Here is a 23,727-nt window from a genome sequence, read left to right on the forward strand (position 1 = left end):
CTGAAAGTGAGTCTTAATTCGTAGACAGACTAGCGTAGGGAATGAGAGGTATTTGCCCTCCTGGCGTTAGATACCATTATCCAATGATAATCATACACACAAAATACGATACACAGTGTGACAAGTACTGAAGTGCAAAGCAGACTTGGAGACACTGATGGAGATCGCTACCTGTTTCAAAGGTAAAATTTCTCTTTACGAAAACAGGAACTTAAATATGCCGCACTTTCATCATATGACGTGAGGCTTTTATTATTTTGTCTACAGTTGTGTATAATTATTTGTAGCTTGTAAGACAACCCTTTCTCTGGAGGTAGGACCTAGGAATATGCCGTAAAAAAAACAACCTAAATGATTCTAATACATGTGGTCATCAACCTACACTTTGAGAAACACTTCTCAGTATCGTGATGCATTTTTTTTCTTTAAAGGTATGCTTTTTAGTGAGGAAGATTGGCCCTGAGCTAATGTCTGTTACCAATCTTCCTCTTTTTTTTTTCTTCTCCCCAAAGGCCCAGTGCATAGTTGTATATCCTGGTTGTTGGTCCTTCTAGTACTTCCATGTGGGACGCCACCTCAGCATGGCCTGATGAGCAGTGTGTAAGTCCCCGCCAAGGATCCGAACCAGGGAACCCCGCCGCCCTAAGCGATTGCACGGACTTAACCACTTGGCTACCGGGGCCAGCCCCAGTATCCTGATTCTTAATTTTTCGTTTGAGTGAAGGATCCCTTTGAAAATCTATTAAAGCTTTGGACCTTTTCACACATCATTTTAGCCTTAATATCATAGAGCCCATGGATTTTTCGCAACCATCATACCTACCACAAGAGGAGGGCAGCACGAAGTAGGGCTAGATGGATTCTTGCAAAACTTTCGTTCTGTGACCTCAAGGTTCTAAGCCAAGAAGAAAACTGTAAAATTCTCAAACGCACACTGGTGTTTGGGTGAGAATAGCGAGAAGGCAGGGGTTGTGTGTATAGAAGGAGAGGGGTAAGAGGCTGGGCAGAAAGGGTCCTACAAGGTAGAAGCAGGAGATCCCCTTCCTCTGACGTACTCTGTTCCTCATTCCATCTGCTTCCCATCTCCCTCACCCCTGTGCCTTGTACATTGTACACATGCACATCTCTTAAGCTTCATCTTAACGCAGCACCATTAGAACTTGAGATTTCAGTTCACTCTTTCTTCTCCAATCTTAACCGACTCTGGCAGGTGAAAGTGAGACAAGGTTTCCAAAGGTTGAGAACCATCGTGAAAAGCGCTGAGGAAATTAGCTGTGACTTTGGGTGAGTACCCAGCCCCCCTGAGCTTATTCCCTCATCTATAGAATGGGAATGATCATCACTGCTCAGCCTGTTTCAAAGGCTCTTGTGAGGGGCCAGCCCGGTGGCGCAGTGGTGAAGTTCACGCGTTCTGCTTCTCGGTGGCCTGGGGTTCGCCGGTTTGGATCCCGGCCGGGTGCAGACACGGCACCACTTGGCACACCATGCTGTGGCAGGCGTCCCACATATAAAGTAGAGGAAGATGGGCATGGATGTTAGCTCAGGGCCAGCCTACCTCAGCAAAACGAGGAGGACTGGCAGCAGTTAGCTCAGGGCTAATCTTCCTCAAAAAAAAAAAAAAAAAAGACTGTTGTGCAGATCAAATTAAAAAGTGTATGTGAAAGTATAAATTCCAAACTGCCATCCAGATATAAGGGATGTCATGTGGTATGCTGCCTTCATTATGTTACTTGAGTAATATAATGGGATGTGAATAATCATTGTACAATTAATGCATCCTGGGGGGGAGGATTTAATGTTTGCGGGGAGAGTTGGTAGATAGGAAGGAAACCGCATTGTAACCTCTCACTATACCGGTGGTCCTCAACCTTAGCTGCACATTAGAATCATCCAGAGAGCTTTTAAAATACCCTAAATGCAATGTTGTATGCTAGATCAGATCCTGAAGCAGAAAAAGGACGTTCATAGAAAAACTAATGAAATCCAAATAGTATTTGTACTTAATGTTAGATCTTAATTTCTTAAGTTTTGATAAATGGACCATGGTTATGTAAGATGTTAACATTAGGAGAAATTGGGTGAGAGGCATACAGGAACTTCTGTACTATCTTCACAACTTTCCTATAATTCTAAAACTGTTCCTCAAAAGAAATTTTTTTGTCCCTAGGAAGATTGGCCCTGAGCTAACATCTGTTGCCAATCTTCCTCTTTTTGCTTGAGGAAGATTTTCCCTGAGTTAACATCTTTGCCAGTCTATTTTGTATGTGAGTTGCCACCACAGCATGGCCACCAACCAGTGGTGTAGGTCTGCTCCTGGGAACCGAACCCTGGCCCCAAAGCAGAATGTGCTGAACTTAACCAAGCAAAAAACAATTTAAAAATAAATATACCTATGTCTAGATGTCACCCTAGACAGGTGAGCCAGAATCCCCAGGGAGGCGTCTGGGCCTCTGTAATCTGGAAGCTTCCCCAGTGGTTCTAAATGTACTGTGAGGGTTGAGAACCACTGTTCTTCACCATGAATGCCTGAGAGACTGGGATCCTGCCTCGTTCTTCACTGCAACCCAGTACCTAGCACAGTGCCTGTGGAGAGAGCTTGCGCAGTGTGCTCTTGCTGAACCAAACTTTGATTTGCAGAAGTCTTTGCTTTGGGTCCTCTGTAAGAACAGAGGGAACATTGAAAACAACCCCCACCCAAGAAAATACCAGGGGAGATTTTCAGACATCTTCTCACCTGGAGTAGTTCCTACTCCCACCCCCCAGTCTCATCATTTTCACTTAATCCTGACCATTATTACCAGATAAATATTCCTTAAAATACCAAAACTGCCCCTCCATTGTTCACAAGTCTTACTTACTTCCCCATTACCTAACAAGTAAGTGAAATACTTCTTAGTTAGGTATGCAAAATTCTGAACGCTCCAATAATACGAGATTTTTAGCCTACTGGACTGCTGTCCCACATGGACCCTGCATTAACCGTAGTTTGCGTGCAGCTCTCTTGAACATGTCTTGAATTCCCCCTTCTCTGTGTCACATACAATAATGCTGCTATCCACACCTATAATACAAAATCCTCTCCATTTCAAGGATCCACTCATGTGTAATTTTTTCAGGTCATTCCAGCAAAAAGTGAGCATTTCTTCTACTGTATCTGCTATTTAAATGGCACTGCACTTACTATTTTCTTCTGTAGTTATTTGTTTTCTGTTTTATCCCCCCGTGAGAGTGCCCTGGTGGGCAAGGACTGTGTGTTATAGGTATTCCAACCCTCACAGTGTTTATCATGATGCCGTCCACACAGTTAAGTACGTAATAATGATTTAATTTACATTTTGCACAAATACAATATTTAAAAAGTAAAAATGGAAAATCAAAATTCAAATACACAAACTACATTTATCACTCCAGAATATCTTTGAAGGAGTCCTAGAATGATAAGAATTGCTAAAATTAACTTAAAAAGCCAACTAAGCCTGAATAAAATTTTGATGCTATTGTTACACTAATAATTGAACAAAGTTTACAAGAAAACTGTATACTTCCCAAAATTGTAAGTGTTCTAACTTAATAATTTTGGGGCTCTTAGGAATTAATCAAAGAAATTTTTGTTCTTAGGGGGAAAAATAAATTATTCAACTCTCCCCCTTCCCATTTTGTCTCTTCCCACCACTATCCTAACCCCAATATACATACACATGCACACACGCACACACACACACTAGTAGGATATTGTCCATGTGGTAGAGCCTGAAAAACACTTGAGTTCTCTCTTTCAGCTATTGTCTATACATCGGGGAAAAATACTGTTAAAATTTTAATGAGTATTGTAGAGATTTTTACCATATTTGAGAAAATCACACATATAGTATATTAAGATGTGTATTTTGTTGGACAACTATGATAGTTGAGCATTTGTTAAAACAAAACGTAACTATGGACGTCATTTTCTGGGTGAAGCTCTTGAGGAATGTTTGGAATTGCTGGTGTCTCTGGTTCTTCTGCTTTGCGTTCTTTAATTTCTGTAAAATCAAATAAAATACAAAAGTAGGTTCAATAAGTGGTATTGGAACAACTGATTATCCATTTGGAGAAAGAAAACTCGACCTCACACCTTGCACAAAAACAAATTTCAGATCAGTTGAAGATTTAAATATTAAAATACCATCAGTGTAGAAGCAATAGAATGTTCTTATAATTTTAGGATTATAAAGGGCTTTCTAAGCAGAACACAGACCAGAAACCATAAGGGAAAAGATTGACGGGTTTGAATAACTGAAAATCATGACAGTTTTGAATAACTAAAAACTAAAATTAAAATTAAAATTTTGCCATGTGGATGACAAAAACCACTATAAACAAAGCTAAACCTCAAACAACTGGAAAAATATTTACAACTTATATGTAGGTAAAGTTTTCATTACTATTATTTAAAGAGATTTTTTCATCAATCAAAAGAGATATCCCAAATTTAAAATGGCACAAGGATTCAAACAGGCAACTCTCAAAAGAAAAAAATTCCAATTCATAATAATTATGAAAAGATGCCTGATAGCGTTAGTCATCCAAAAAGTGGGAATTAAAACAATTGGATTTTTTTAACCTAGCAAAACAGGCAAAGATTTTTAAAACGTGATCATGCACAGTGTTGATGAGGGTGTGGGGACCAGGCACTTGTATAAATTCTTGGTTTGCGTGAATTGCTATGTTTTTGGAGGCTAGTCCGACAGAATGTATCCAAACTTTAAATACTAGTGCCCATTGGCCCCGCAATTCAACTTCTAGTGACTTATTCAAAGGAAATAGTCAGACAAACTTAAGCTTCCAGTGCTTCAGTTTCCTTATCTATAAAATGGGGATAATATACAGGGGCTGGCCCCGTGGCCAAGTGGTTAAGTTCGCGCGCTCCGCTGCAGGCGGCCCAGTGTTTCGTCGGTTCGAATCCTGGGCGCGGACATGGCACTGCTCGTCAGACCACGCTGAGGCAGCGTCCCACATGCCACAACTAGAGAAACCCACAACGAAGAATACACAACTATGTACCGGGGGGCTTTGGGGAGAAAAAGGAAAAAATAAAATCTTTAAAAAAAAAAATGGGGATAATATTATTTATCCAACAGCGTTTTTAACATTGAATAAAACAATTCACACAAAATGTTTAATACAGTGTCTGGCACATCGAAAGTGCTAAATAAATGTTACTTCCAACGATGTTCATTGAACATTGTTATAATGGTAAAACTTGACAGTAACCTAAGTGTTCATCAGTACAGGGATTGGTTGAATAAATCGTTGTACATATAACACAATACTAAAGGATTGTTACAAAAGATGTCATTAGGATGGCCCTGATATATAGAGAGTGTGGGGAAAAAAGCAGGTTACAGAATAGAATGTATTGTACTAGCTCATTTGTTAACACAAAACAGAACCTTAACATTGGAGATTGGAGATAGGAGATGGGATTATAGGAGACTTTACTTTATATTTACTTATATATTGCTTTAATTTCTCATAAAGAACATTTATAACTTATTGTTATGAAAATGTTATCATCAGCAAAAAGGGGGATATTTCCATTTGTTTGGTAAGACAAAAACAAAAACAAAACACGCATGAATTAATTGCCTATATTAACCTTGCTGGGTTTAGAACGACCCTGTTCTGAGGTCGCGTGTTGATTAGAGCTGCTTCTCCAGCAGGGGGCTCCTGTCAGTACAAGTAGTCTTCATCTGTCTGCTTTTTACTGTACTTTCTTTTTTTTTAAGTATTTCCTCAAAACCTGTATTACTTGGAACCCAATTAACCCCATGTTCTTGTTGCACTCGTCTTTTAGGAGAAAGAGCAAATAAGCTACCGAAGGGATTTCTTTAGAAAACAGTTCCCTGGGGATAACAGACTCGTCCCCTTTGCTGTGCTGTCTGCAGTGTTGTACAAAGAGAACCGGGGTTCTCAGTTATGTCCCTAAGGCAAGTCAAACTGAAGAAAGGTCACATTATTTTCAAAATGCTGCTTAGCAGCTTAGGAGAAAGGTTTTCAGGAACAAATATTGAAATAGAAGAGTTTTTGATAAACCTGATAAATCCTACAAGAATGAGTTCCCTAATAACAAGATCACATTTCACACCTTTGTGTCTCCTTTGGTACCTTGGACCATGAATTTAATTTTTGAGAAAAACTTTATGTAAACTTAATTGTCCTTTAAAATATTTTGCATATAATTCATCCTCTATTGAGTTCATTTCTCCTCACTGGCTAAAGCTTCCCAAAATAAATAGTACGTACAAGTACCCACTGTACACACTTATGTTTTCAATTATGTTCTTTTAATTTTTTGGAAATGTGCCAAACAGACATTGGTTGAATGAAAGATATTTTTTACTTGAAACTACCCAATAATATCAATGATACCCCTTGAGATGACTGGGGATAACCTAGGATTGTCAAAGAAAGCTATAAAATCACCGCTTTGAGGAAGATGTACTTATTCGGTGCTCCAGTTATAAATGGGGAACACCATTAAGTGGCAGTGTCACTGACTTGTCCCCAGTTAACAACCCCTACCTTGAGGAAAAGTGGAAACATCCTTAGCATCTTCCTGGTGTGCTTTAGGATCCTGGCTTTGGGGCCCACCTGTTTCTTGGTATCGTTCTGGAAAGTGTTCTTTAGACAGATCCTTATTTCTATATGTCTTAGTAGAGAGGTCTTCAGGCCCAGGTGTTTCTTGGTATTTTTCAGGTGAGCAGTCTTCAGGCCCAGGTGTTTCTCGGTATATTTCAGGTGAATAGTCTTCACACCCAGGGGTTTCTTGGTATTTTTCAGGTGAACAATCTTCAGGCCCAGGTGTTTCTTGGTGTATTTCAGGTGAATAGTCTTCACACCCAGGGGTTTCTTGGTATATTTCAGGTGAGTATTCTTCTTGCCCGGGTGTTTCTTGGTACATTTCAGGTGGATATTCTTCAGGAGCTGGTGTTTCTTGGATTGTTTTATGATAGGGGGCATTAGGGACAGTGATTTCTTTATATGTTTTAGGGGAAAATTGTTCGGGTTCAGCTGTTTCTTGGGATGTTTTTGTAGAAAGGTCTTTAGGCACCGCTATTTCTTGTGTTTTTGGAAGGAAGCTTTCAGTCTCCGCTACTCCTTCACCTGGTGCAGAATCGTATTCCTCGAGTTCAGCTCTTTTTTGGTATGCTTCAAGAGCATAGCCTTTAGGAACATCTGGTTTGGGGTATGCTTCAAGAGAGCATCCTTCCAGGTCAGCTACGTCGTCAGATGTTTTAGAAGGAAGGGCTTTGGCTACAGCTGTTTCTTGGCACATTTTGGGAGAGAGGTCTTCAGGCTCGGTCGTATCATGGTGGCTTTTGGAAGGATGGTCTTGAAGAACAGCTGTTTCTGGGCACCTTTTAGGAGAGAGGTCTTCGGGTCCAGCCCTGTCTTGGCATATGTCAGAAGGGTGGTTTTGTACCACTGTTTCTTGGTACTCAGAAGAGCTTTCCTGATGTATAATGCTTTCTTGATCTATTGCAGAAAAATGTTTCTCAGGCACAACTCTTTGGGGGGAGGCCCCCGAGGGGAGAGCTTCAGTTACACTCCTAGGTGGTTCACTTTCTTTCTCCGTAAGTGCCAGAGCTTTCTCCATAATTTCCTTTTCTAAATGTGACCCAGGCTCCGCCTTCAGTTCTGTCTTTTGTTGTCTCTTTCGGCCTCTTTGATTTCCTCTTCCTGTTCTCTGCCGCTTGTGTTTTTTCTCTCTATGGAGAAATCAAAATTAGTGTCAGCAACAAGACTACAGAATTCAAATAAATGCTTGATAATAACAGTCCCCGGTCTCCCACTGCCTCGTTACACAACCTTGAACAAGTCACTTAATCTCTCCGGGCCACACTCTCCTTGTTTGTAAGATGAAGGAGTGGTGGCCCTCGGGGACTTTTGTCTCTGACGCCTTGCTCACCAGGAACCTTCGTGGTGAGTGTAGTGTGTATGAGTTTGAGAGCATATGCTTTGAGTTTGGTAATGGAAAACATATAACTGATGTTATAAATGAATAGATTGGCATTCTGGTTTATACGCTAGGCTCTTTGGGTCAGTCTGTGTGAGTTAGTCCCACTGTGCCCTGGGTAAACTGATACAATTGCGTTTCTAGATCTGTGATCCAGGCACGGTTCCTTGTCTGGGCAGCCTGCAGGCAGATGATGTATATGGCTTGCTTATCTCATACAGTGTCTTGTGTAAAGGATGCTAAGTAGCTACAATACACGGCAAATGAGATATACTTTAAGCTGGGTCAAAAGTTGCAAAAACATTTCTTGAAGTTGTGGTAGGCAGGAATGAGTGGCTGTATTATACCTACTCCAGATTAATAGTTAGATTACAGATCTAAAAGATGAAAGGATATACATGGAAATTGCAGCCAAAGACAAATTGTTAGGTACTGCAAATATAACCAAATACAGACGGCTAATACAGATGGGCCGAGGGGGTACTATAAATAAGTGTTTCATCATTTCTCTCAACCTATTGAAATTCTGTTCCATGCTACCTGCTCCTGGAGCCGTCTCTTACCACAGGGCTGAAATGTGCTCCCTGCTTGGTGCTCATGGCATGATCAGAGGCTGCCTCATACTGTAGTTATTTCTGGAGAAACCTTATTTCTTTCAGTACACTAAATATTCTTTAGAGAGAAAACCAGTGTCTCTTATATTTTTGCAGTGCTCATAGCTCCTTGCACACTTAAAAAATATGTACCCTATTCTACTTTTGTGTATGTTCGAAAATTCCCAGAATTAAAAATTTATAAAAGATTGCCTTACCAAAACCAGTTTGAAGTCAATGTAAAAAAGGTATATATGTCACAGGACAGTCAAAAATAAATATGCAAAGTAATAGAGAAGAAAAGGTAATCTAAAAATGATGGTATGGCACCTCAGCATTTTGAAGTTTAACTCCAGGTAACCAAGGTAACAGATAAATGATAAAGTCCTATTGTCAGATTAAAAAAATATATGTCTGAATTCTTCAGGAAACACGTCTTTTCTTAGATGTTAAATCCTAAATGATTTGTTATGTAGATCTCTATGTGAGGGAATCTGAGTAATATAATGTTCCATGTTCTTCCCAGAAGTTTTTCAAAAGACATAAAAATATCTCTGTGGACTACAATTTAATCTGTACTCCGTCCCTTATCAGCTATGTGATCATGGGCAAGTCACTTAACCTCTCTGTGCCTTGGTTTCTTCACAGGCAAAATGGAGTAAATAGTATCTGCCCAACCTCGTATGGTTGTTGTAAGAATCGCAGAGGATAACTTACATGAATGAATTATCCAAATATAAATCAGTGCTTTTGTACTAATAAAGGAAACAGTTACAGTGCTTCCTATGTGCCAGGCACTGTTTTAAGTAATTTACTTATTCTGTTCTCTCACATAATCTTCACATCAACTTATGAGGTAGATACTATTATTATCTCCATTTTGCAGATGACAAAACTGAGGCTCCGGGAGGCTGAGTAACTCGTCCAGGCTCAAGTGGCTAGGCAGCAGGGAGCCAGGCTTCTCATCTAGTCCTTGCAGCTTTAACAGCCAGGCTCTCCCCCAGTCCACTCTGCCGCTTCTCTCCGGAACTACGAAGGTTTCACTGGGTGGGATGTTGTAGTGAGAACGCCCTCAGCAGCATAGAAGAAATGCGTCACCAGGGCAAGGCCAGCCGGCTGTCAAGAGGCTCATCAAGGTGTCATCTACTTCAGAGACCTCCTCAGCCTTGGCCACCCAGCCCGGCAAGCACTGAAACCCAGTTCTGTCTGCACACTGAGACTAGCTCCATTTATCGAGCGCAGAGCTCATCAACCAGCTCAAAGAGACTGATACGCAAACCTAAAGACCAGTTTCTAAATGAAGAGTGAGAAACGCAAAGTCACAGAGCAAGAGTGTGCACTTCCTCTGTAGCAGGCACTTGGGAAGCCCAGCGCTGGTCAGGAAGCTGCCTGGCCTGTGTGGAATACGGGAGCTAATGGGATACTCTGCAACAGAGCCACCTGCCACAGGACCCGAGCACAGAAGTTTCGGCTATAATAGAGTATACACATTTTGGAAAAACCTCACTTTCTGCAAACTCATGCACTAAAACAATAAACGGTGCTTATGAGGCAAAAATAGAGTTGGGGCAAACGACTCAAAACCTATGCAACTTTCTAACTCGAACAAAACAATACTTAGTAGCTGGGGAGATCACTTGGATAGTCCAGACAAGCAGCTGACTGTGGCTGGAGGCTGCCTCGGGGGACAGGAAAAGTGCACAAAAGCAACAGTGTAGTAAATGCAGGCTTGCAGCCACTGAGATCATGCAAATAGGGTGGTGTTCTGAGCCTGCAGGGCTGCCATTAAATTGGGCGCAGGAGGAAGTGCAACTTGCCACCTGGGGAGAGCTGTGCGAGGCTGGTGGTGTCCTTCTCTGGGGAACAGCCCTGGATGCAGGCTGAAAAGGATCCTGCCTATACAGCAGCCAAGCTGAGGGCGTTTTCCTTTCCCACTAAAGGTTCTAATTCTATTCCCACTGTTCTGGCTCCTTTGACTAGGAAAAATCAAATCAACACAACTTCCACATTATGCTGACATCATTCTCCTATTCACCAATCATATGAGAGCTAATTGACACTTCTCAGTCCGTAGCGAGGATAGATGCCCTTGCTTAAGAAGAGTGCTTAGATCACTGGTTCTCAACTGAGGGCAATTACCTCCCTCCCCCCGCCCCAGGAGACAGTTGACAATGTCTGGAGACATTTTTGGTTGTCACACCTGGGGTGGGGGGTGCTATTTGTTTCTAGAGCCCAGAGATGCTGCTGAATATCCTGAATGCATAGGACAGCCTCCCACACAAAGAATTATCCTGCCCACAGCATCAACGGTGCCCTGGCTTAGATGGATCCTGCACTTTTGGCTCCTTGGGCTCCCCTTTTCTTTCTTCAAGCAAGCGATGCCTCTGCTGTCCTATTCTAACTGGAGGTAGTGAGACGCTGCCTGACTTACACTCATGTTCCTGTGCTCCCTCCCTGAGAGGGCGTACAGGTGACGACTGGAGATGTAGGAACTCCCAGACTCTTCCCTTGCTCATTTACAGACAATGTTTTGGTTTAGTCCATGGAGAGTTCATCATACTCATTCGATAGGGATTTTACTAATAGAAAGCTTGGAGAACCAGCTCGGAGGTTTCCTCAGTGGTGTCTCCCACTCCTGACAACAGGATGCTCCATGCTTATATTACCCGAGTGGCTGAACACCAGCCTCTCTACAAGATAATTTGATTACCTGGTGCTTTAAATGAAAGAGACCAGGGATAAAATTCCGTTCCCACCACTTTACTCTCTGTGACTTTAGGCAAGAGATTTAACCCATCAGACACTTGGTGTCCTTTTATTGTAAAATAAGTATAACAGCTCCTGATTTACGGGATTGTTGGAAAGAAAAAATACAGTGCGTAAAAATGCTCAGCACTACTTGACACATAGCCTATGCTCAATAAATATCAGTTCCTTTTCCCTTGCAAGGATTCCATACCCAAACTGCCATTGTGAAGACTGCTTTTCTTGCGCTTCGGCTTTTCTTTTTCTGAGTTGCTCTCTGTTTCGCAAACTCCAAGTTCCAATGACTTCTGTAAGATCAAAATGCAAGTTATAGCAGATAGTGATGAATCGTGGCATTTATCAGCAAGAGTCCTATAGCGAAGTGGTAGAATCTTTATGCTGGGTGTCTAAGTTTTTCTCCTAGCTTTTTGAGGACAAGGACTATATCTTATTTATCCTTGTACCTTCAGAGAATACCTGGGATAAATCATTCGGTAAATATTTTAAATGAAAAGGTCAGTATTTGTACATTGTGTGCTACCAACCTATTAATTTCTTCAAAATAATTTTTACATATTGTACAAACATAAAATAAAAGAAGAAATCAGCCATCTTCTGCCATCCTTAATGTTAGAACCTGTTTTCATTTTACTCCTCGTACTCATCCAGTCCCTATATTACACCAAGTTTTAATCATAGCATACCACAATTTGATCATTTATTGACCTAACATTATATCGGAAATATTTTCCATGACATAGTCCTCATAATTATAACCTTAACGACTACATGATACTTAATCAAGTTGATGTATTCTCATTTACCCAGTCATTCTACCTATTGAACATTGAGGTTCTTGCCAGTGATTTTTTGTCATTGTAGATCAAACTATAAAAAGCATATTCATGGGGCTGGCCCCGTGGCCGAGTGGTTAAGTTCACGCGCTCCGCTGCAGGCAGCCCAGTGTTTCGTTAGTTCGAATCCTGGGCGCGGACACGGCACTGCTCATCAGACCACGCTGAGGCAGCGTCCCACATGCCACAACTAGAAGAACCCACAACGAAGAATACACAACTATGTACCGGGGGGGCTTTGGGGAGGAAAAGGAAAAAATAAAATCTTTAAAAAAAAAAAAAAAGCATATTCATGCATACAGCTTTTTTTTTCTGTTGGATCTTTTCCTTAAGATAGTGTTTCTCCAAGTTCTTTGGAATATTAAAAGTATTACCAGAAAAGGTTTTGTTGCCATCCAAGTTTGTGAAAAGTTAAGGGCTCTTTGATGCAGACAGAACTTCTTAGAGCCTGTGGTGCGATTGCAGATTTGCACTGGGACCCCCAAAACATAGAGCATGCCCCTTGGACCACAGCACCTTTGTTCTTAGGACAGAGGTTCTTTTTTTTTTTTGAGGAAGATTAGCCCCGAGCTAACGTCTGCTGCCAATCCTCCTCTTTTTGCTGAGGAAGACTGGCCCTGAGCTAAAATCCGTGCCCATTTTCCTGTATATGTGGGACGCCTACCACAGCATGGTGTGCCAAGTGGTGCCATGTCCGCACCCGAGATCTGAACCGGCGAACCCTGGGCTGCTGAAGTGGAATGTGCACACTTAACCGCTGCACCACCGGGCCAGCCCCAGGACAGAGGTTCTTAATGGTGAAATTGCATGGGGGAAATTATAGCTTTATTTTTACCAATCTCTAATTAAAATTAGCATTTCCTTCAGTTATGAAGGTAGGTAGCAAACCACAGTCATTTTAGCAGTATCTGACTGTCACCAAAAGAAAGCACAGATTTTTTTCATATCACAAACAGTTGTCACAGACACCTTAAAATATCATTTACTTGAGATGATATATTTGATTTGATACAATGGTTATTAGACCCACCACTGGATCTTGTTATTTAATGCATCTGTAAATGAGCCCATATATTACTATATCACAATTTTTCATTTTGGTAACTGTATCAATATAATTGTTTCCTTTGTAATCTTATCTATTTAATTTTGTGTATTTAAAATATTTATTCGAATAAGGAGTCTATAGGTCATCAGAATGCCAAAGGGATCCAGGGCACAAAAAGTTTAAAAACACTGCCTGAAGGCCTAGGGTTCCACAAAACATTTTGAGAAAGGCTGCTTCAGGATAAAGCCAAAGACTAAGATTAATGAGTCAAAAGAACAAGCACTGTTATAGTTCTTACTGCCTGTTGCCAGGTCTCCTTCCAAAAACTATACCAAGTGCACACCACCGTAGAAGTACATGGGTGTACTTGTTTTATGACAATAGTCCAGTATTGACATTTTCATGATCCTTCATTTAAATGTATTATTAACAATTTATTATTTCCTTCTGTTTCTCTAGCTTTTAGCATCTCAATGCTCTAGAAGTCACTCAGGACTTATACAGCCCTGATTCTTCCCATCTAAGGTTATATGAACGTACTCAATTATGTGCTTTCTTTTGGCCAGAGTCATAAAAAAGAGGACAATAAGCATAGCCCCAATTCTTCCCAAGTCACTAAGACCTCTTAGTGGCCACTAGGGACTCTTAACGTCTCCATTACCTGGAACACGGCTCTCTTCTTGATGAGAATCAGGTGTCTGATGGAGCATCAAGCGAGACTGGTCCTTTCTCACATCCATCTTGCTGCAAAACCTTCCTGCTATTTGGTCTGACTTCCACAAGCAGCCTTTTAAAAAATATCAAAAGCAACTAACAGTTAAACATGCACACACACACACATTCACTTGTCACTTAACTTCCCGCCTAAAACTTTTATCTGGTTGGACCACAGTGGCGGGCTACTTCTACTTTCTTTATCATACCGCACAGGTGTGAGTAGGGGCATGGCTGGTGCTGCGTCCTCATCCTCCAGCATAGTGGCTAGTTATCCAGGACGCCCCGCAGCCACAGCCTGGTATGGCACAGCCTCCAGTACCGCAGTCATTTGGTTCTGTCTGCTCAGAAGTGCCTGAGTCTCGTTCCTTTTTGCATGCAGAGGTGGCATGGGACAGAAAGGTCTAGGACCTAGTCAGCTCCTAGAACACGTCAACCTCCCCTCTCTGTGATGTTTTCCTCATTTGCAAAGTGGGTAAATTATTCCTGTCTCTCCCACTTCACACAGTTCTTGTGAGAGTGAAAATAACGAATGTGAAATTTATGAAGATGTAAAATTAATCTTATGTTGTTTCCCTGCATATAGCATTTTTTCACCTTAATCTGTTGCAAATAATGTAAAGTCTTGCCGTGTATGCTTTTAGACTTAGATAATAGATGCAAAGAACCAAATTAGGAAATCAAAGCAAATTTGAACCCTTTACTGCTCACCGGATCATTGACAAGTGACTCAAGATAACTAGTGAAATGCACTGTTACTACTCCAGGGAAGGGCAAAAAGCATTTCTTAATGAAAATGTCACCACGTTATGTCACAGAAATTCAGTTGAAACCAAAGGAATCATGCCATCTCTGAGCAGTCACCCCATTTGTGAAGGCAAGTGGCACAGAGCACCATGGTTGTTCAACTAAGGAAGGAAAACTGACGCCTCTAACACAGGCAGATAGATAGTCTGGGAGACACAGGGCTGACAACGTGTTCTGGAGTCACAGATTGAATTGAATAGAGTTTGAATTCCAGTGTCGCCACATTCCCTGACTCAGTGACCTTAGGCAAGTTAGAGAGCCTTGGAGCCAGGTTACCCATGCAGTATGGGGACAATATCATGTCCCCTGGTGGGGTTATTGGGATGATTAAATCAAATAATCCATATAAGGCATTTAATATGTTCCTGGCGTATTGAACTTGCTTAATAAGGATTTGCTGCTTTTATTAGTAATAAAAATATAGTAACCAGATTTTGGTAAACCAAGTCATGCACTAAAGAAACTCAGAGAAAATCTGAAAGGAATCTTTTATAAAGAGAAAACCTTTATAATGTGTATGGGCGCCCCCTACTTCCACAGACTCGTAAGGCATTGGAAGTGGAAGGGCCTCCAAGACTATCTACTCCTTCCCCCTATTTTATACACAGAGAAACTGAGACCCAAGACAGGAAAGGATTCACCGGCCCCAGATTTCCTTACTGATTGCCAGCAGCACCTCTTACTGATTAGAAGATGGGTCATCCTTTTACGCTTGAGCTTGCCTGGGTATGAAAATGTATGTGTGGTGCGAATGTATGAGAGAAGGAAGTTTCAAACACGCTGAAAAGTATTGAGAATTACATAACAGACACTCAAGTACCCACCACCAAAACTTAACGTGGTTTTAAATTACCAGATCCTGATGCTTTAGCTTTAGGTTTCTCAGTTCCCCAGTCTTTCTCATAAGTAAGTCTCTGTCTAAAATTCGGATAAGTTCAGGGAGTCCCTATACAAAGGAGTCCCGTAGGGAACGGAAGGCATCCTTTGTGATTTACCTCTTGATAATTTTTGGATTTTCAGATATAGGGTTTTAAAAAATCAAAGACAAATTAAAGTAACTTTGATAATTATAAAATAGTAGTGTTTTATAATTTAAACTGGCATTTTAAATATTAGCCCCTTTATTTGAAATGTTTTAATTCTTACTAGTTAGGTTGTTTCTTATAATAGCTCGGTGAAGTAACCTTATGGAATACCTCTGGGGCGCCTTATGGAAGATGCAGAAGGACTTCTGCAATAGGATTATCCTGACTCAGAGCTTATAACACCCAGTTCAACGACTCAGTAACCCTTACTGCGTGCCCACTCTGCGTGTACTGAGCCAGGCTGTCAGACCACAGAGATGGACAGATGTGGTTCCTGAGTTCTGGGTACTGCAGGCTCGTTGAGAGGGAGATACACATCTTTATTGTAAGGAAATATTTAGATTCTTTATACCCCGTTGCAACCTTCCTAAATTGATCCCACCCCTGCCTCATGTTCCCCGTATCTGGGAGATTGTGGAGGGACTATTAAGAGGGTGAGGTCTCAAGTTAACAGTTAATTAGGGGGCAATATTGGGTGGAGCGGGCCAGTGGCGGGACTGTGGAGCAACCTAGATTGGAAGTCAGGCAAGGTGTCTCTGCTGTGATAAGCAGAACTTGTCTGGGACAGAAATAGTAGGCATGGAGTAAGTTCACAAGCCAGAGTTCATCGTCCCTTCTCTCTGTAGAAACTCTAGAGTCATTAGCAGAATGTGAGACGTTCGGCATTAAAGGGTGGGTATTTTTAACAAATGCTGCCTTGTTCTGGAGGTATTCGCATATATACATGAAACCTCCCTCTAGGCCACAAACTCTTAGAGGGTGGTTACCACTCCTGAGTCGCCTTTCTGTCTCCACAGCATAATCTGGAGGAGGCTTGGCCCACAGCGGTTTCCCCAGAAATGCCCTCACTCCTGTACGCAGGGCGGGCTTCACGGGCACGCAGCCTATGAAAGCACCATATTCGCTGAGAGCAGCTGATGCGGCTGCGACTTCATAATAGTAATACCATCCTCTGTTCCAGAACTCTGTCTACTGTCTTTCACCAGCACTGCCCTACGTGCTGGAGATACAGCAGGTAAAAGACAAAAGTCCCTGCCCTTACGGACCCTATATTCTAATGGGGAAAGAGAAGGAAACGATAAACAAATAAATAAAATATGGGATGTGTCAGATGGTGACTCGTGCTTTGGAGGAAGTTGAGCAGGGAGTGATGGAGTGGGGAATGAGGGGAAGCTGATGGCGGTCGCTGTTCTGCATGGGGCGGTCAGGGAAGGAGGAAGCTGAGCAGAACTGCAGGAGGTGAGGGGCAGCAGGCTGATGTCTGGGAGGGCATTTCAGGCAGAGGGGTTCTGCCAGTGGCCTGAGGAGAGGACATCACAGGAGGTGCTTCAGAGAGGTAGCCTGTCGCCCCCTGTAGGGATTTCTACTCTGGCGGAGATGGATAGTCACGGGATGGCTTTGACCAGAGGAGTGACATGGTCTGGCTTATGTTTTTAAAGCATTATTCTGACTACTGTGTGGAGAATAGACCACTGGGGCCAGGGTAGAAGCAGGGAGACCCACCGTAATCCAGGTGAGAGATAAGGAAGGCCTGGACTGTGGTGGCAGCAGTGAAGAAGTCAGGTCCTAGAGTACTTTACACACTGGATCTGGAGAGATAAAGAGCCAAAGACTATGACAAGGTTGTGGGCTGAGCACCTGGAGGGATGGAGTTACCATTACAGGTGAGGAGGCCTGGGAGGAGCAGGCTTGCAGGAGATGATCCGGAGTTTAGTTTTGGACATATGAATACATTATGGAGAAAAGAGCAAAGCAGCAGCCAGTGAGGCAGAAGAAAACCAGCAAAGTGTCGTGTCCTGGAAGCCAAATGGAAAATTGTTTCCAGGTGGAGGGAGTGATCAACAGTGTCAAATTTTGCTAACAGGTAAAGTAGAGAAAAGATTGGGAATTTTCCTAACAATTCAATCCGATTAATTAACTTAATTCAATTAATTATGGACCGTGGAGCCCAGAGAGTTTCAGTGACTTGGCCAAGGGCACACAGGCAAGACCAGCTACATAATTTGCAGGGCCCAGTGGAAAATCAAGATGCAGAGCTCCTCCTTCAAAAGTTATTCAGAATTTCAAGACAGCTGGAGCAGCAAATTAAACCTAGCACAGGGTCCTACTTTCACAAGTGTTTCCCTTGATCCTCACGGCAAGTTTATGAAATAGCTATTATCATCCCCTTTTTTCAGATCAATACACTGGTGCTCAGAGTATAGGGTGATTTAACTAAGGTCACGGAGCCAGACTGGTAGTTTGAGCCAGGAACCCGAGCCTTCGCTCTCCAAGTCTGGCCTTCTTCCTACTAGACCAAACTAGATGCTGGGGGAGGGAATTGCTTTGCTTCCTCCTGACCCATCTGGGGCAGGCTTCAGTATTGAGGCCTTGCTCGTGCGTTTCCGAGGCCTGCTTGAACCGGCAGATGTGGGAGGGAAGGAAACACACTGCCCCACACTTCTGCCCTAGGGCTCTCCTCACAATGGGGTCCAGAAGGGAGCGCTGGACACTGTTCAGTCAAAAACATGATCGGATAAAAGTGCCCCCAAGCTAAGGTAGTTTCAGGCTACACTGATATAATTATAGAGCCCCGAAACCAGGGAGAACGGAAGCCTGCTTCACTTTGGTTTGCCACGCCATGGCTAGTGTTATGCTACTGTGAAGACTGTGTGACTGGTATTTGAAAACATGTACTAAAAAAGCAAAGCATATGGGGCTCTGCTATTTCCTGACTGTGCAATTTGGGGAAAATTGCTCAATTCTTTCTGATCCTCAGTTTCTTCCCTTGTAAAGGCGGAAAAAGTAATAGCTCACAGGGGTTCCGTGAGGATAAAAGAGATCATGAGTGTTTCTTATAAAGTGAAACGCACTGTGCAAAGTGCCATAAACTTGGGTGGTGTTGATAGTGTCATTACAGCATTCTAACAATGCACCTGTGCATTTTCCTAGAGTCCATTTTGGTGGAAAAGTCAAGAAAGGAAAGATAGCGTGTGTTTATTTTTCTTAGCATTCCTTCTTGCTAAAATACTTTTTCAACGCTTTTAAGTTCTTTTCAAAGAGTGGATCAAGCTTCGTTTTCTTAAGTGCAGAAGGAGAGTTTCTGGTTTCCCTCTCTCACAGTCTGTTGATGCATGATAAATGAGTTCTGTCTCTGCTAAAACAGATGCTACTCTGCACATCCAGATAACACGGTCTATGACTTCGGAGTGGCTGTAACCTGACTTTCAGTCTAGTTTGGTCCAAAGTCCCTCCTCTGGCCTCCTCCACCAATATTGCTTTCTATTTCTTCATGTGTAGACAAATAAGCATCTCTGGGGAAATGTTGGTGAGTGGTCATTTATCTGGGGAAGAACAATTCTTCTCCCATTTTGACCCACCATCACATCTCTGTCCTTTCATTGCTGAACTTCCTGAATTAACAATGTACCCTGTCTACATCTGTTTTTCCACACCACTTCTTCATTCCTTCGCATCTGCAATCTAGTTTTCTCTTCCACATATTGTTCTCTCGGAAGCCATCAATGATTTCCTAATGGCCACGTCCAGTGGTCCATTCTCAGCTCCCTCTCTCTGACCTCGCTGTAGCTCATGCCTCCTCTGAGCACTCTATCGCTCTGTTCTTGGCCTCTGTGGTGGTGCGTTCTTCACCTCTCCCCACTCATCATCCTCCTTCACAGGCTTCTCTCTCACTCCTCTAGATGTAGGAGGTATTTCCTGAGGATGACTCCTGGATCCTACTCTCTTTATAGTCTCACCCCCTTAGACAGTCCATCCCACTGTATACCTTTAGCTATTACCTCTATGCGGATATCTTCTAAACAGATATCTGTCTGAGTTCTAAGATTGTGTTTTCAAGTGTCTCTTGGATATCATTCATTACCTGAATATCCCACTGCACCTCAAACTTAGCATAGCAAAAAGCAGATATATCTTCCACCTAAAGCCAGTTTCCTCTGTGCTTTTTTCTGCTAGAACAGTAGCACCATGCTCCAGCTCCACACCTTCAGGATTGTCTTTGACTCCACCTCCTCACTTTGCTTCTCACGTCCTGTTGGACATAGTTCTATCTACTCGTTCTTCCCAGTGTCCCACATAGTCGCTCCCTCTTTTCCTTTCCTGTTCTGCCATCCCAGAAAGGGACCTCAACTTCCCATTGGAAGTATCAAAAAAGCTTCCTAAGTGGTCTATCTGCTTCCATCTCCTCTCGCTCTCCCCGACCGTCCTGCACAAACAGCCAGAACATTCCCCCTAGAGCTGGCTCTCAACTGGTCACTACCCTGTTTAGAATCCTGTAAAGTTTCAGTATCATTTGCTGAATAAAGATGAAATTTCTCAGCCTGGCATTTAAAGCCAACTTTCCAATCTTCTTTCCCATTTCCTTTCTTGAAAATACACAATATTCCAATTAAATAGGGCCACTTGCCCTCCCTGTTTGGCCTCAACTCTTTGTAACACCCACAGTACCTTTATTTATGCCTCCTGGCTGTTCAGTACTCTTCCCTTTGTCTGCGCATCCAGATAGTGAGTGTCTCAAAGCCTTTGATGATGACGATGATGATGATGATGATGATGATGATGATGATGATGAGATGTTAGCCACTCTACAAACACATAATAGGCACCTGACAGTTTATATATATTATCTCATTTAGTTCTTCCAACTAATATTATCCCAATTCACTGATAAGGAAATTATGGTCTAAAGAGGTTAGGTTACATTCCAAGGTCACATAAGCTCCTAAGAGTCAGAGTCAGGGCTCAAAACCAAGGCTGTCTGATTCTAAAGTTCACAGACTTAACCATTCTGTTCTTCTGCCTTTTCCTACCTGGAAGTGATCTCTCCTTTCTGAGCTATAATCACATGTGACTTGAGCTTCTTGTATGGTAAATATCACATCGTATTTTTTATTTTATTGTTCACATGTACACATCTTTTCTACAATGTTCATTCAGCAAGCACTTATTGAGCATTTCTTTCTTTCCAGCCCCTTTACTAAGAATTGGAGACATAGAAGTCAAACAAGAGTCCTTTCCTTCAAGGAACTCCATCTAATTGAGGTTGGTAGATAAGTAAATCTGAATTTAGAATATAATACAGTGTGATAACGTTGATATCAGTATTTCCAAATGTCCTGAGAGTAGAGGTAAAGTTCTTAATTCTGCTGCCATAGAAGTGGAAAAATAAGGATATCATATTGTACACTCTCTGGCTATAATTCTCTTTATTCATAACTGCCTTGGAATGACTCTGGCATTGGTCAACGAGTAGAGCTGGGAAAATGAGGCTCTATATGTATGGAAGAGTGTTATGGATTTTTTTCACTTTATAATAATGTTAAGTTTTTTCCCTTATTTAACAGAAATAATAATGCCAATACTTATTGAGCACCGTTTACCACATCCCCGAAGCTGTTCTGAGCACTTTATATATAATAACTCACTTAGTCTTTACAACAATCTTTAAGGTAGGTACTGTTCATATTCCTATTTTTTAGATGAAGAAACTAAAGCCCAGGCATTGAAACTCTGCCCTAAGTGGCACACCTAGTAAATGGCAAAGCTGGGTGGTTTGGATCTAGAAGGTCATATGCTTAACCACTTTGCCATCCTACCTCTCAATTCCACCTCTTTCATATTTAATAAAATAAGCCAGCAATATATTTTCTTTTCCAATCCCCTCTGTCTCCTTTCTTCCCTTTTCCCCTCTCCCTCGTGCTCTCCCTCTTTCTGCAGTTTGTTGACTATCTGCCCTGTGCCCAAAACTATGCAGGGTGCTGAGGATACAAAGGCAAATATAAAAAACAGCATACATGGAAAATTAAGAGGACACAGAGGAGGGACATCTCACCAGAATGGAGAGATGAAGTCCAAGAAGTCTTCTGGGAATAGAAGATGTTGAACTTAGTTTTGAAGGGTGAATAGGAATTAACTACTTATGACACAGCCAGGCTAAAAGGAACAAAGGCAGGCTCTGGAGTCAGAGCTAAGTTCACTCAAACTTGGGCAAGTTATTCAAAATCTCCCAGTCTCGATTCCCTCATATATCAAATGGGCATTGTAACACCTACCTTTCATGACTATTTTGAGAATTAAGAATGATAACTATGGAAAGCATTCAGCAGACAGCAGACTTTAAACTACTGCCTGTTGTTAGGATTGTTCATAATCTCAATAATAACAAGTAAAATAGAACCACCAAATAATAAAGCTAAGCCAGGCATTAGAGTCATTTTATGGATAAGGAAATGGGGAGAGAAGCCAATGTCACACAGGCTTAGTGGCAGTTGGAACTAGAATCCAGAGCCTCTGAGAGTTCTACCATTGTCCCTTCAGCTGTCAGGTATCCCAGACTCCTCTGTCTACAAGTCAATCTACCTCATCCCTTGGCTTAATGAATTATTTCCCAAACTTTCCAGCTACTTACATTCCATCTTTGTGATTTTTGTCATAGTCTTGTAATAACATCTTCCATATTATTTAATATTTTTCTTCAAATCAACTTATTTTTACTAAAAGTATTTAAAATGGGAATTTTATATAATCATTGGAAATGGAAAACCAACCATATCACCCATGAAATCACAGGTTTGTGCTATAACAAATTGTATTTCTTCTAAGGCACATTAAAATAAATACTGAACTATTAAAATAAAAGATGTTTCTCCTAAAATTATCTGCACTGCCCTGAGTGGAATGCATACCACGTCTTGGGAAAGGCCAGCCTATGTCATTAATCAGTAAGTTCTTTTCATTTCACGGAACTTCTAGATCATGTCCAAATCTACGCTAAAACGAAACTGCCCTTTGCAGTGACTGGTTTATAATTCATAAGGGACAGAGCCAAAGACCCAAGTCACTCCCTGGCCTGCCACTGACCCATGTTATTCCTGTCAGCTAGTCTCCACGCAGTAGCTGGTTGAACACTAGCCTCTCCTATTTTTGCTATTTCTTTACCCTTTAGAGTTTTAGCTATTCTGGCATAGTCTATGGACTAGAACCTAACGTGACGCTTTAATCCCATTTGTTTGGAAACTTCAACTCCCTGCTTCCGGCAGATTCTATCCTCTGGACTTGGAGTTTTGAGGTAGAATAACCTAGCTCAGTCCCTGCCTGAAAGGGAGCACTGCAGATGAATTGCAGCCTTCCAAACGGCTCAGCCCTCTGTGCTGGCCCGAGGGCCTGGCACAAGGTATACGTGCAGTAAATAGTCCTCACCCGAACCAATCCAGGTAACCGTGACTCTGACCAGAACTGCTACCACTAGGTGGACTAAATGGCGATTGCACCGTCTCACCTGTCGACCAGGGCAGGAGCTTTGGCTCCAGCGCTTTCCCTTGGAGGCAGCCCGCCTTGCTCCCTGATTCTCTGACACTCACTGTTCCCGCTCCCTCCAAGGCCTACTCTGCACGAGTTAGCACTGGGGATGTTTGCATACCAAATACTTAGCTAATTGATATTCTGTCACAATCTGCTCAGCAAATGTTAGGCTTTTTTATATTGTGTTTTGTTTTGTTTTTTAGTGACACTTTGGTTGTATTTTTAGCCAGGTTGGAGAGGGAAGAGAAGGAGCTACTTTAGTCGGCAGAAAATGTATCCCCAAGTCTTTCTTGCCTGGCCTTCTAAGCACAGTGAGCGCCTGTAACAGGGGGAGCTCAGGATAGAACCGGATCTGATTGTCTCAGCGTATATCCTGGGCAAGTTCAATGGGAGGATGAAGACTTCCTTTGTGCTTCTTTACGTTTCGTATTGTCACCTTTATTGTTAGTACTCTCGTCTCATTTTAAGGAAGCCAGCCTTGCTCAGCCATGATAGACACCTGTGTGGGAGTCACATAGCAAAGTCTGAGGCTCCACTGGAAGAAAAGAAGGTGGCAGGTCTGGCCCAGCACTTTGTGATGCTC

At 42.1% G+C, this 23,727-nt stretch overlaps 1 protein-coding gene across 5 annotated transcripts; it reads right to left on the reverse strand.

Moving 5' to 3' along the window:
• Nucleotides 1–3,309: 3,309 nt before the first annotated feature.
• Nucleotides 3,310–22,169, reverse strand: HEMGN (hemogen). Of its 5 annotated transcripts, XM_008518986.2 has the most exons (7): nucleotides 21,896–22,169; nucleotides 21,676–21,776; nucleotides 20,292–20,428; nucleotides 13,901–14,026; nucleotides 11,552–11,645; nucleotides 6,565–7,751; nucleotides 3,310–4,022 (listed from the first exon to the last, which is right to left on the reverse strand). In XM_008518986.2, the coding sequence occupies exons 4-7, from the start codon at nucleotides 13,977–13,979 to the stop codon at nucleotides 3,919–3,921; spliced, it is 1,464 nt and encodes a 487-aa protein (XP_008517208.2). In that variant the 5' UTR covers nucleotides 13,980–14,026; nucleotides 20,292–20,428; nucleotides 21,676–21,776; nucleotides 21,896–22,169; the 3' UTR covers nucleotides 3,310–3,918. The 5 variants fall into 5 exon arrangements, with proteins under 5 accessions (XP_008517208.2, XP_070451861.1, XP_008517210.2 ...); XM_070595760.1 differs by lacking the exon at nucleotides 21,676–21,776 and having other exon boundaries at nucleotides 21,896–22,120; XM_008518988.2 differs by lacking the exons at nucleotides 20,292–20,428; nucleotides 21,676–21,776; nucleotides 21,896–22,169 and adding an exon at nucleotides 17,349–17,429.
• Between the last annotated feature and the right edge of the window lie 1,558 nt (nucleotides 22,170–23,727).

Source organism: Equus przewalskii, chromosome 26, assembly GCF_037783145.1.
Source record: "Equus przewalskii isolate Varuska chromosome 26, EquPr2, whole genome shotgun sequence".
NCBI lineage: Eukaryota > Metazoa > Chordata > Mammalia > Perissodactyla > Equidae > Equus > Equus przewalskii.

Coding starts and splice junctions, on each gene's coding strand:
- HEMGN (XM_070595760.1), bottom strand. CDS start 21,942: ATGCTTTCCATAGTTATCATTCTTAATTCTCAAAATAGTCATGAAAG. Junction 20,429..21,895: donor TCTCAAAATAGTCATGAAAG/GTAGGTGTTACA, acceptor ATGTGTTTGTAG/AGTGGCTAACATCTCATCAT. Junction 11,646..13,900: donor AGAAGAGAGCCGTGTTCCAG/GTAATGGAGACG, acceptor TTGATCTTACAG/AAGTCATTGGAACTTGGAGT.